Raw genomic sequence first — 12954 nt, forward strand, 5'->3', positions numbered from 1 at the left:
CTGCCTTCTCATTGCTAATTAAAAAAAAAGACACTTGCTAGTGCCCTGTAGATTGTCTCTGGTTTCTTTCCATTATCTGCAAAGTCTCTTCTTATGTATCTTCATGGCTTACTGCATGGCATCTGTGCCAGACAGGTTTGAATGTGCAAGCATTACTTCTGCTGTTGACCCCAGCTAATGAGGAAGAGGTGTGCATCACTTGTTTTGCAAAGAGATATCTGTAGATGCAGTAGCCGCTTTCTGCATGGATAAAATAGTGAGCTGCAAAGATTAATTAAATACATACTTTCAATGGTGAGATTATATCCTCAAGTGCTTGTAAAAAGCATCTAGAGAACTTCTGTATTTGGATTCTGTTTACCTAATAGCTATCGTTATTTTTCCAAGAAGACATCAATAGTCCAGCAAACTGCAGTCATTCTCTTTAAAGACTATAAGGTGTCTGTGGTGAGAAACAACTCAAGTAGTTATTGTGTTCACTTGATTTGGGATGCCTGTCATGCAATTATTTTAAAAATCCTACTGACTACTCAAGAAAATACTACTATTACTACTACTGTTAGTACCCTAGACAATATGATTAGTACTTCTAGGAAAGTCCGAAGTTACAATTCAGAGTATATTCCTTTTTTTGATTTTATATATGAGCCATCTGGCTGCCATTTTTTGTTATTCTTCCATACGTTCATTCGTATTTAAACTTTTTTGAGCAGAAAGTTACTTTAATAGAGCTTCAGTAAGAGTTTTCTGAGATAGACTCTGTACTGACTGAGAAATACTGATTTTTTTTTTTGTTTTTTCTGTTCCTTCCCACTGGCTGGATTATAAAAGGAGGGTAATCATCCACAAAAGTGGAGAAGTGTCATTTGTAGCTCAGTGCAGACCTCTGTTTTTGCAGTTATTTCAACATACGGAGGAAAAAATTTGGAGGGAAAGTTATCCTGGAAATACTAATCTGCCTTATAATTTCATGGTAAAATTTCCTGTGCATTTATTTCTGATCAGCCTTTTTATGAACCCCAGCTGAGAAAAATAAAGACAATTATAAGCACTGTGAAGAATCTTTTATATGAAAGTGGACTGCTTAGTGTGATGATGGGACATAATAAGCACACTCTATAAGCTTGAATTACATTTAGTAATACCTCAAGGAAGTTGTATATTTGGATATTTATTAATAAATTAGATGATAGATATATGAACCCCAGCCCAACTTTGGCTATTGGTTGAAATTCTATTGTGTTAACTTTTATGTCAGCAGGCACTTTCACCTATTTTATACCTGAAGCTAAAGTAACAAGCCAATTCAGGGAGAACTAATAAGTGAACATTTCACTTTATGTTTGTTTGTTAAGTGACTCATCCATTTAGTTGTCTAAAACCATAAGCTATGTCAGGAAGAACCTAGATTAGTTTTTTGTGCTCATTTTCTTGTATAGTACAAGAAGGAACACTCAGTGCTAACAAAAGAAAAAAAAAAAAAAAAGAAAATATGTTCAATATTCAGCTGCTTGACTAAGTTCACAGCTCAGAAGAGAAGTTTGGAAAGGTTGTGACTGCTCCCCTAAAGTTTCATAAGATTCAGTGTAACTGGGATTTGGGTATAACTGTTTTGTAGGTGATGGTTCCAGGAGAAGCACTGCAGCTATGTGGGGAGAGAAATAGGGTAATAAATTATAGTTGTGATGCATTATTACATCCATGCATGAATAAGCAACAGGCAGAGCACCCATCAGTGATTTAGAACAGTATTCTCTTTGTACATGTTGGCTGCTTTTTGTATTGATGTACAATAGTACATATAATCCCCAAGAAAACCACTTAATTTTCAAGATTTTGTATCCTCAGCTGCACTAAAATCTCTTCATAATAACTGAAACACCCAGTGACAGGTGAAGTTGTACAAAAAAAAGTGTACTTCTTTTAGAGTAGTTACACTTAAAAGAACAAAATATGTTACTGTAATTTTCTGAATTATTAATTTTCCTGCTGGAATCATAAACTTCTCTGGGCCTAGACAAATATTTGTAGGTTTTAGTGGAACTTCCTCTTACGAGGAAGTAACCCTTCATGATTTACTTTACTAACCTAATTATGCTTCCGTTTTTTGCTGTCTTCAGGACATTAAGTTAGTCTTCTGCAGTAAGGAAGCCTTATGTTCTTTTTCTTGTTCCAGGAACTTCAGAAGTCTTTTGGTAATATAAAAAAATGCATAGTTTTAGGAAGTTGTCCTGGGTTTGACTGGTGGGGCTTTTGGTAGCAGGGGAGGGGGCTACAGCAGTGGCCCCTGTGAGAAGCTTCTTGAAAGTTCCCCCGGCTCCAAGTCGGACCCTCCTCTGGCCAGGGCTGAGCCAGTCAGCAACGGTGCCTGCATCTCTGCGAGAACATGCTTGAGAAGGTGAACGTGAGGGGGGTTTGGGACTTGAGTGGTTACAAGAACACACCTATGCAAACACCCAGGTCAATGGAAGGAAGCAGCGGAGGTGCGCTGGAGCAGAGAGCCTCCCTGTATCCTGTGGTAAGGTGGTAGGGCTGCCCTCCCGCAGCCACTCATGGAGCTCTGCGGTGGAGCAGGGGTCGTAGTTCGGTGCCGGGAGGGCTGCAACACGCAGGGGTGGCCCACGCCAGATCAGCATGAGAACAGCCATGGCCCGTGGGGAGGACTCACTCTGGAGAAGGTTCATGGAGGACTGTCTCCAGTGAGAGGGGAGCACGTGGAGCAGGGGAGGAATGTGTGGCATTCACCTCATGTTCCCATCAGGAAGGAGCGGTAAATTGACTGTGACCCCCATCCCCTGCCCCCTGCACCTCTGGTGGGGGAGGCAGGCAGAGAGATCGGGAGCAGAGCTGAGCCTGGGAAGAAGGGAGGGATGGAGGTAGGTGTTTTTTGGTTGTGGTAGTGCTCACTAACTCACCTTGTCTGTTGTTGGTTTTGCTAGTATTTACATTTTTCTTCCCCTAACGAGTCTGTCATTTGCCCATGACCGTAGTGGGTGAGCCACCCGTCCCTGTTGTTACCTCAATTCCAGAGATTTTTTGCTTCATTTTCTCTTTCCCAGCGCTGTGAGAGAGGGGGTGAGTGAACAGCTGTGTGGTGCTCAGTTGCCCTCTGGGCTCACACCATGGCAGAAATCTAGGAGTTGTAGGGAGTACTATTACAGAAGATATGTTGTCTGCAATTGTACAAGTGATTCCAGTTGCTTTCCAGATTATATGTAAGTCATCATGCATGCAGTTACTCTGAGATACTACTATTTTGATTTGTTCTGACTCCATGTATCAGGTGCAGCCATTTTGTCTGATGTGTGTCCTACTTTCCAGTTGTGAGGCAGGCATGTTGAGTGTATAGGCGTTTATGTCACTGTAGTAATACTGTGGAGTGATGAGGGGGTGAAAAGGCAGGGGAAGAATGATCACTGTATGCAAAGGAGACCTATGGAAAGTGTTTTCATTCTCCCTTTGCAGCAGTTCCAAAGTTCTCATTGCAGGAAAACAGCAGCAGACACCTTTTCTTAACATGATCTGATGTTTTGTGCTTTATGAAAGTAAAGAAAAGGGAAATTTTATGAGTCCTGTGCAGTATAAGGAGGTGACATACCTTCCAGTTTGTGGGACTTTAGGTTTTTGGTTTTGGTAGAGAGAGGACTCTGGTTTTGGGGGGGTGAGGATGTGTGTGGTTGGGTTTGTTTTGGTTTGTTGTTATTTTTTTGTTGTTGTTGTTGTTTTTTTTTTTGTTTGTTTGGTGGGTTTTTTTTGGGTTTTTTTTGAAGGATGTGGGAAATGGAGGGCACTGATTCAGATAGTGCCTGGGCAAAATTTGCAGTTGATGGAAGTAGTTACTTGTAAATAAAACCACAAAAACTATGTAACTGTTAGCTCTGTGATCTTGATTTTCAGTATGAAAAATAGAAAAAGACAAGTTCTGTCTGGTTTGTTCATTATTCTCTTTTTCTTTCTCTCTTGAATTTACAAATTAATGCAAAAAGAGCTTGTAAAGGGAAAGTGAAATAGAATCTGATTTATGATGTAACAGCTGTGTAAGTGAATACTTCACAGTGAGCTTTTCATTTGTCAATAAAATAAGCAAGCAGAATTCCAGATATTAAGGAAGATTCTGTTTGTGTCATCACTGACTACACTGTACGTAGAAAAACAGCCATAAAGGGAGCTTGAAAACAGAATTCTGTATAGTATGGATAAAATAAAATTCCCAAATTTCTTTTCACGCATATACTTTTAGTCAAAATTAAAACAAAGGCCAAGGGTTATTTTCATTATTTTACACTTTATTTTCAAAGTGGGAAAGGATACCTAATATAATCTCTGCAAAAGACTGTTAGTTCAGAAACAATTAGTAAAAGCCAAATAAACGAATGATAAATTGCCTATTTTTACTCTATAATTTTGATAACCATGCACAGATTTCTCATGGTGTCTTACCCAATTTTCTATTTACTTAGGCTTCAGGCTCGAATTGCTCACAGAATCCAGGAACTGGAGAACTTGCCTGGTTCTCTGCCCCCTGATCTGCGAACCAAAGCTACAGTGGAGTTGAAAGCACTTAGGTTACTGAATTTCCAACGCCAGGTAATGCCTTTTGCTTCAGGAAAATTCTCATGGAGGTCACAGCCAAACATACTCATCTAGCAAAGAGTAAACTGGCAAGAGATTTTGCAGCAGCACTGAGCCTAAGCAGCAGATTTTGCCTGAGAGCAAACTTGACCAGTAAGCAAGTCACAGAAATATTTAACTTAGATTTTATTTTGTTTTATTAATAAAAACGTGCAAGTGTTCTTTTCATTTCCTGCTTTATATTCCAGTCTAAAGTGTAACCATAGAGCTGTGTCTTTTATAATGAACCTAGTGTTGGCATAAAGACAAAGTAACAGCTTGACAGGCTTTTTCTGGACATACTTCATATTTGTCATGTGTCCCCTTGTTTCAGAAAGAGTTGTATGTTGGTGTTATGTATGGTGTTTCTCTGTGATATATTTTCAGGATTTCCACTGTGGCACACAGACTTGAAAACGAAGTGTAATGAGATCATACCTAAGATATGAGTTAGAAGTTGAGTGTGTATATCAGCAAATTAATTTCAGAAAAGGAATCCCATTGCCAGACTCTTAGGGGCGTCTTGCCATTGGCTTTTCCAGCTAGTTTGGAAGAACAAAGATGTGATTTGGCAGGTCAAGCAAAAATACTTCCTGACAGAAGCCTTGGCAGTAATTATACCATGATGTCCAAGTCTTCCTTCCCTTTACCCTTGGCATTCCTTTCTAATGAAGTTTTGTCAGAGGTCAGATGAAAAGAAGCAGGCTCTCCTTGCTGTACTGCCAGCAGTGCTGTTCCAAGCCGTTAATATTTACCTCTCCCAGCTGTCTCCTGCACAGCTGGCAATGAAACAATTTTCAGCTATGTTCAGGTCCAGCTCTAGAAAATATGTTATGTATGTTGTTCATTTGTGTTTTACTCTGATAGTGTAACATCTTGTCTAACCCCTGTCATTGCATCGGGACAGTCATTTGCAGCATCTTATAAAGAAGGAAGAAATTATGATTAAGAGTGATTAACGCTTTTGGCCATCCTGTGGAGACTTAAGATTTGTTCAGGGACACAGACATAGCTGCTGCAACTGTATAGATGCTGGATCTTTTCAGAACTGTAATGGAAAGGGAAGAGGAGTCTGGGACATCCTCTGGACTATTACTGTTTTACTTTGCCATACCAGTGTTTAAAGTTTTTCCTCCATGTATTAAAAATTACTTTTTTTAAAGTGTTTCTTTTTTCCCACTGGTAGCTAAGACAAGAGGTAGTAGCATGTATGCGTCGTGACACAACACTTGAGACAGCACTGAACTCCAAAGCCTACAAACGAAGCAAGCGCCAAACTTTAAGGGAGGCACGTATGACAGAAAAACTTGAAAAGCAGCAGAAGATAGAACAGGAGAGGAAGCGTAGGCAGAAGCATCAGGTATTTCTACTTACTAGCTGTTTGCCCTATGACAGAAATGCATCTTGCTTTGCTGCGTGAGTCTTCTCTATTACATATTTTATTTACCTTTGGAGTTTCTAAGATTAAAAAACCTCCAAATCATGTGATAAACAATTGGAAAAACATAAAATTGGACATTCAATATTCCTGATTTCAAATCCTGTGCTTTGTCCAAGTGTCTGCACTAACTTGTTTCTCTTTCTAGGAATACCTGAATAGCATATTGCAGCACGCTAAAGATTTTAAAGAGTACCACCGCTCAGTTGCTGGGAAAATACAGAAACTTTCTAAAGCTGTGGCAACTTGGCATGCCAACACTGAACGTGAGCAGAAAAAAGAAACTGAGAGAATTGAAAAAGAGCGAATGAGGAGACTAATGGTAAGAAATAGAGGAAGGAATATGGTTATTTTAACTAAAATTACATACTGTATCGTTTTGATATTTCATATACAGTCTCAGCCACACCCATGTATTTACTTTGCAGAATAAAGCTTCTGTTATGCAAAAAGTATATATATATCTAAAACTGCTGCAGTTTGATTATGTGTATTTCTGATTATGGCAGTGAATGTGACACTGTTAATTTTAATCTATAGCTACTTCTTTTTTTAAGGCTTTTGATAGGAATAATTGTTTTTTCTACCACCATGAAAATTAACACAGCCACTTCTGTATAACATCACTTAATCTCATTAACTTCATATACTAATACTGTTACATAATTGCAAGGGTATTGGTCCATTATATAAATACTGGACTCTATTTTATTCTAGGTTTATAATTTTGAAGATTCTGTATGGATAACTTGTTCATGGCATTAGTCTGCAAATTTTACATAAAGCCGATTTCATATGCAAAAATACATAACCAGTAGCAGTAATGCATGTATCTTTAGAATTAATAGCAGTCAGTTCTACCCATTAATGCTCCAGGACCATACTCCTTTTTGCTATTTCATAGTCTTCCCTTCCTGCACCTTCACAGTATAGTTGTAGCGATCTTAGGACAGAGTAAAATGGGTTTGTGTATAACCATGTCTTCAGAACACTGTGGAACCATTTAGTGGGCTTTCTACATTTCAGGAGTTAAGATAATTCTGGAATTTGAAGTGTAGACAGATTAATGCATATGTACAAGTATGTTAGCAACCGGGGTTGGAAAAATTTCTTCAAGACATTGGTTAGTTCTTTTTTAATACCTTATTAACACTTTACCAGAATAGAATTGAATGGGAATTGACATTCTTACTTTGAAACATGCTGGTAAAAAACAGTAAGTAACAAATTTAGGTGAAGTTGTAATGCAATCTATTCCCAACATGAATAAGGACTGAAGAGTTTGGTTTTAAAAATCACAAAACGAAATGTAGGAATAATTAAATATAAAAATGATAAAAACTTAGAAGTGTGTGTAAAATGTAAATGAAGGACTTACATAAAAGAATAATAAATGTTTAGGCCCTAGAGCATTTCTTAAAATTACATATTAATCAGCATTATAAAGCTTTTTTATAGTTAGAGTCAACTGCCAGCAGTCTGTCTAACCAAGCCCACAAAATTGTTAATTATTAGAGATAAAATAACTGATTAAAAAAAAGCAAACCTGATATTTTAGAAATATTTTTGTACATCATAAGATTGAGTTTATGTCAGTCTAACATGTAGTATGATGTCCACTGCTGAGAAACATGAAGTTGATTTCAATGTGAAGAAGTGGCATAGGATACTATTGCTTCTGGAGAATCAGTGCTTTCTCCTAAGGTTCCTTCACGAAGGCTATGGTTAAGCTCTTACCACTGATACAGCACTTCATAGGCATTTTCTGTTCGGGGGCTTTGCACTCATAAGTCTGCACCTACTACTCAATTTAATCCTTCTGCAAAAACAAACTGTGTGTTATGTTAGTGAGGCTATTTTATCTATTTAGTTTTAGTCCAGTTGTGATAAATTTTGAATTTGCAGATAAGTGCTAGGTGTTTTTACAAACATCATCTCCTCTCAGATGCTTGGTGTGATCTAGGAAAATGTTCTGTGTCTAAAACTCTTCGCATATCTTCTCAGGAATGTTGAATTCATTCCACAGATTGCCCTTCATTAACTACAAGTAGAAATAGTGATTGTGCCACAGATAGTTAATACTAATATATCACATGCTGGAATGGCCATTGATATCATATAAAAAGATTGTGACAAGGCAAGCTTGAATGTATAAAGGAAGTACTTTGGCTAGATTACAATGACTGTATATTCAGTAATAATAATAATAATGATGATGATGATGATAATAAATTCTAAAAACTAAGGTTTTGAGTGTTGTAGTTCTCACGGCTTGAACATTACAACTGAATTTTACAAGCAATTTTACAAGCTCGGTTTGAACATTACAGCTGTTCTTCCCAACTTAAGACAGTTCTGATGTGTATCCAGAAAGGTGCAACATTTTTTATATCTCCCAGAGTACTGTCCTTTAAACTAATCATCTTTAAAATATTTCTTACTTGTGTTTGGTTTTTATAAGGCACTGTATATTTCCTTTATTTGTTGGTTTAGCCAAAATTGGCAACGGCATCTCTGTTGTTTTTCTTGTATATTTCTGACATGCTCGAATGCTGCATTGTATCTTCACAGCACATGAAAATAATATTTCCTGGTATGTTTTACCCCTAACAACACACATACTCAGTACCCTAAGGATGCAGAAGTTACAAGAATGACTCAGAGATATGGCCTATCTGGTGTATCCTGTCTCTGATAGTGACCTGTGTCAAAGATGAAATACACAAGAGTAGAAAGATGATAGATAAGCTGCTGAAAAGAAAATTTTCTTCTAACACCTAAAAGAAAAAGATTTATATTCATACTGGAAAAAGGACTAAATGCAAGTTTGCTTCCAGCTCTCATGTTCTTCCTCTGGGTATGGGCTACCTGCACTTCATGTCTTTGAAGAGTCATCTTTGTAGGAGCTTCACCAAGCATCTCTGTTTCAAGACACTGTAATCTGTTTGATGTGGTGTTCAGTGATTATGTTTTTGTTCCCCCTTACCTGTCATAACTGCTGTAGATTTTCCAGTCATTAGGCCATGAGAGTAGGAGGTATTTGGAATCACAGAGTCCCTGAATCCCAGAGTCAGTCAGGCTGACAGGGATCTCTGTAGTCCAACCACCTTCCCAAATCAGTGTCAACATCAAGTTCAAAGCAGGTTGCTCAATGCTTTTTGCAGTCATATCTTGAAAACCTCTTAAGATCAGAAATGGCACAACTTTTCTGCCTGTTCAGGTTCTTCTGACGTGCAGTCCAGTCCTTGAGCATTTTGACTGGTATCGCTCAGTTTCGTGTCATCTGCAAACTTGACTAGAGTGACCTCTATCCCTTCATCTGGGTCACCGATAGAGATGTTAAACACAACATGCTCCAGGATAGACCCCTGTAGTATCCCTCTTCTTACCATCTCCAGATAGAGTATGACCCTCCGCAGCCCTGTGGAGAAAGACTTGGGGGTATCGATGGATGAAAAGCTGGACATGAGCTGGTAATATGTGCTCACAGCTTAGAAAGCCAACCATATCCTGGGCTGCCTCAAGAGAACTGTGGCCAGCGGTTTCGAGGGAGGGGATTCTCCCCATCTACTCTGCTCATGTGAGACCCCACCTGGAGTACTGCGTCCAGCTCTGGGTCCCCCAGCATCAGAAGGACATGGACCTGCTCGAGCAGGTCCAGAGGAGGTCCTGTAGCTGATCAGAGGGCTGGAGCACCTCTCCTTTGAGGACAGGTTGAATGAGTTGGGGTTGTTCAGCCTGGAGAGGGGAAGGCTCTGGGGGTACCTAATAGCATTCTTCCAGTACTTAAAGGGGGCCTATGGGAAAGGCGTGGAGGGACTCTTTATCAAGGGATATATTGATGTGACAAGGGGTAATGGCTTTAAACTGAAAGAGGGTAGATTCAGATTAGGTATAAGGAAGAAATTCTTTCCTGTGAGGGTGGTGAGACACTGGCACAGGTTGCCCAGAGCAGCTGTGGCTGCCCCCTCCCTGGAAGGGTTCAAGGCCAGGTTGGACGGGGCTTGGAGCAACCTGGTCCAGTGGAAGGTGTCCCTGCCCTTGGCAGGGGGGTTGGAACTAGATGATCTTTAAAGTCCCTTCCAACCCAAACCATGCTGTGATTCTATGTTTCTATGACTCATTAACACAAATGTATGATCCTCTGGGCCTGATCATCCAATGAGTTCTTTACCCATTTAGTTGTCTCCCTACACAGATCATAATGACCTAACTAAGATAACACATGATTATTGACATAGGAGTTGGTTGGTGTTTCTCTGGAAGCATTTCTGCAGTGGCTGATACCTATTTTATATTGCTAGGCTGAAGATGAAGAAGGCTACCGTAAACTGATTGACCAAAAGAAAGATAGACGCCTGGCCTACTTGTTACAGCAGACAGATGAGTATGTGGCTAACTTGACTAACCTGGTATGGGAGCATAAACAGGCACAAGCAGCCAAAGAGAAGAAGAAGAGAAGGAGAAGAAAGAAGGCAAGTAGTTACAGCTGGTATTTTTAGGCCATCTCGTCCTAAAATACTGTTTTAATGTTGATAAATGAAGTAATACCCAATTGTCATAAGCATACCAGAGTATCTAAAATCATCTATGCTGACAAATTCTTAACACTGAAGGAACTCATCTCTTTTCACTGAAATGTATAAGAAATTTGCTATCATTAATTCCAAAGACGCTGAGAAGGAGTCAGGATTAGAAAATTGTGGGCTGTTGACATTGATTTGCTGGTAAACTTTCTATAGGCAAAATTGGGCCAGACATGTAAATTAGGATAAAGTACCAAAAAAGGATCCAGTGGATCCAAAACACATTGTATGAAGAAGATGGGAAAAGTCTGGTTTGTGTAGATACTTCACAGAGAGTAACTTTTTTAGACCTTCACATTCTACACTTGGCTCAGTCTGTTTTGCAGGACCATTGGAAACAACTAGAGAGAAAGAACTTGGATAGGTTTATTATAGCAAATGATTATTCTGCCAGTTGTATCGTTCATTGTGCATTCTCAACATTTAATTGAAGCTTTTCAAAATTACCTTTCTTCATATAAAATACTTTCGCTTGTGAGAGAGTCTTGTTGTGGAAACTGAACAGTGCTATTTTCGAAACAGTAATTCTGTGTTTGCAATAATCGTTGAGTCATGATTCATCATTTTTGTAATCTCTGAGTGTCCATCATCTCTTGTAGGATGGATAAGAGGATTTTTATAATCCATTTCCATGCCTCGTTTGCTACTAATTACTGATACAAATATAAACATTATATTCACATGGCTTACAAGCAGCACTCTAAATATTCTAATAAATACCAACATATAAAAAATTCAGATTTTGGAGATTAATGACCTTAAAAACACTCCATGTTTTCTCCTGTCTCCCTCCAAAACCTCTGTACTTTTTGTTGAGAGTAAGTTCTTAACAGAGGAACAATCCCCTGCCTACAAAGTTAAGATGTAACTTAAGCATCATTCTTGACCTGTATTACCGGTGAGAACAGACTTGATTTAATGTACAGAATAAAGATAATCCTTAATGAGATACCATGTGGAGTAAGTGCACTGCTCTAATGAAAAAAACTAACTCCTTCAGCAATCCATATCTGTGATACGGTTCTATTTCTATGTCAGTTTAGCTGAAGTATGTATGAGGAACAGACTATTTTCTGGCCATGTCAATAAAGACATAATTTTCTGTCAATGAAGTAAAAAGGACATATGCCCCATAAATATTCAGTGTTTATAAGAATCCCAGCCTAAAACCTAATAGGAAGACTAGCAGGAAAAAAACTCAGCTTTGTCTTGATCATCTGCAGCTTTTTGTTTGTAATTAAGTTCTTTCCACCAATATTTTGCTCATATGTCAAGCATGTCAGAGGGCACACAAATACTACCCTTCATTTTAATTTATAATTCTATGAATTCATTGTTGCATAGCTACAGCACTCATTGAAGTTAGTGGGCACTGTGTCTTTTTCCAAGTAATATCCTTTTAATACTTAGCCTTTTATGGTTTGTAATCCATGTAAAACACAGTTTAATCTATTAATATCTGTAGTTAAATGTTTTGTACTTACAGAGAAATGAGAGGTGTGTTCTTACAATCTTTTCCCAGAAATGGCAATGAGGAAGTAGATGGTGAAGAAGTACTTCTTGTCATTATATAATACCTAAGTGAACCCTGTATTCTTAGGAGAATAAAATGGCAGTTTAGTCTATTTTTACTCTGGGAGACAGTTTGAGGAATCTTTGTGGTGGATTTTTCCTCTTTGCTTTTTTCACATTCCTCTATTTACATCTTCTGTCCCTAGCCTCCTGTTCAGCTAGTGTCCCACACGCTCACTGCAATCATGGATTTAAAGAAAAAAATGGTCCAGATGAAATTTTCATCTTATACATCAGTTTAACTTGCTGTGCAACCTTTAATCATTATTTGTAGTTTTTCCTGTCATTATACGGAAAATGAAGAAAATGTAGCTTCCTACTTTTATAAAATTGATATTTCCTTGCCAAGGTTTAAATTGTCAAGATTTGACATCTTTGCATAGCCCAAAATACAAGCACCATGTATCTGTCATTATTTATATTTATCTCCTTTGTAACATATGTTTCTGCTTTCCAAAATAATTTTAAACTATTGGTTATAAATGTTCCTGCTCTCACAGCAGGATCTGAACTTTGCACAGTGAATAGCACTGCACTGATGCTTACTGATTATTTGTGGTGCTGTGTTTGAGTTGTAAGGTCCTTTCCACTGACTGTAGCTAAGCTATAACTATATATTAGAGCGCAGTCTCATGCAAAAGAATGGACCTCTCCCCTTGTTGTTCATCCAAGGAAAAAATATCCTCAATCAACGTAGCTTGTTCAGCTGAGGCCAGATACATGCTGTCGTAATTTATCCTGACCCTC

General features: G+C 38.4%; 1 protein-coding gene across 3 annotated transcripts in view; it reads left to right on the forward strand.

The window, feature by feature from the left end:
* SMARCA2 (SWI/SNF related, matrix associated, actin dependent regulator of chromatin, subfamily a, member 2) overlaps positions 1-12954 on the forward strand; it is a 125575-nt gene that overhangs the window by 42254 nt on the left and 70367 nt on the right. For all 3 annotated transcript variants that reach the window (XM_042804440.1, XM_042804441.1, XM_042804442.1), the window contains exons 7-10: positions 4461-4587; positions 5798-5971; positions 6198-6371; positions 10354-10524. In XM_042804440.1, the coding sequence (XP_042660374.1) occupies positions 4461-4587; positions 5798-5971; positions 6198-6371; positions 10354-10524 (646 nt within the window). The remainder of the gene's footprint in view (positions 1-4460; positions 4588-5797; positions 5972-6197; positions 6372-10353; positions 10525-12954) is intronic.

Source organism: Tyto alba, unplaced genomic scaffold (genome assembly GCF_018691265.1).
Source record: "Tyto alba isolate M040663 unplaced genomic scaffold, T.alba_DEE_v4.0 Super-Scaffold_42, whole genome shotgun sequence".
In the NCBI taxonomy this organism is placed as follows: domain Eukaryota; kingdom Metazoa; phylum Chordata; class Aves; order Strigiformes; family Tytonidae; genus Tyto; species Tyto alba.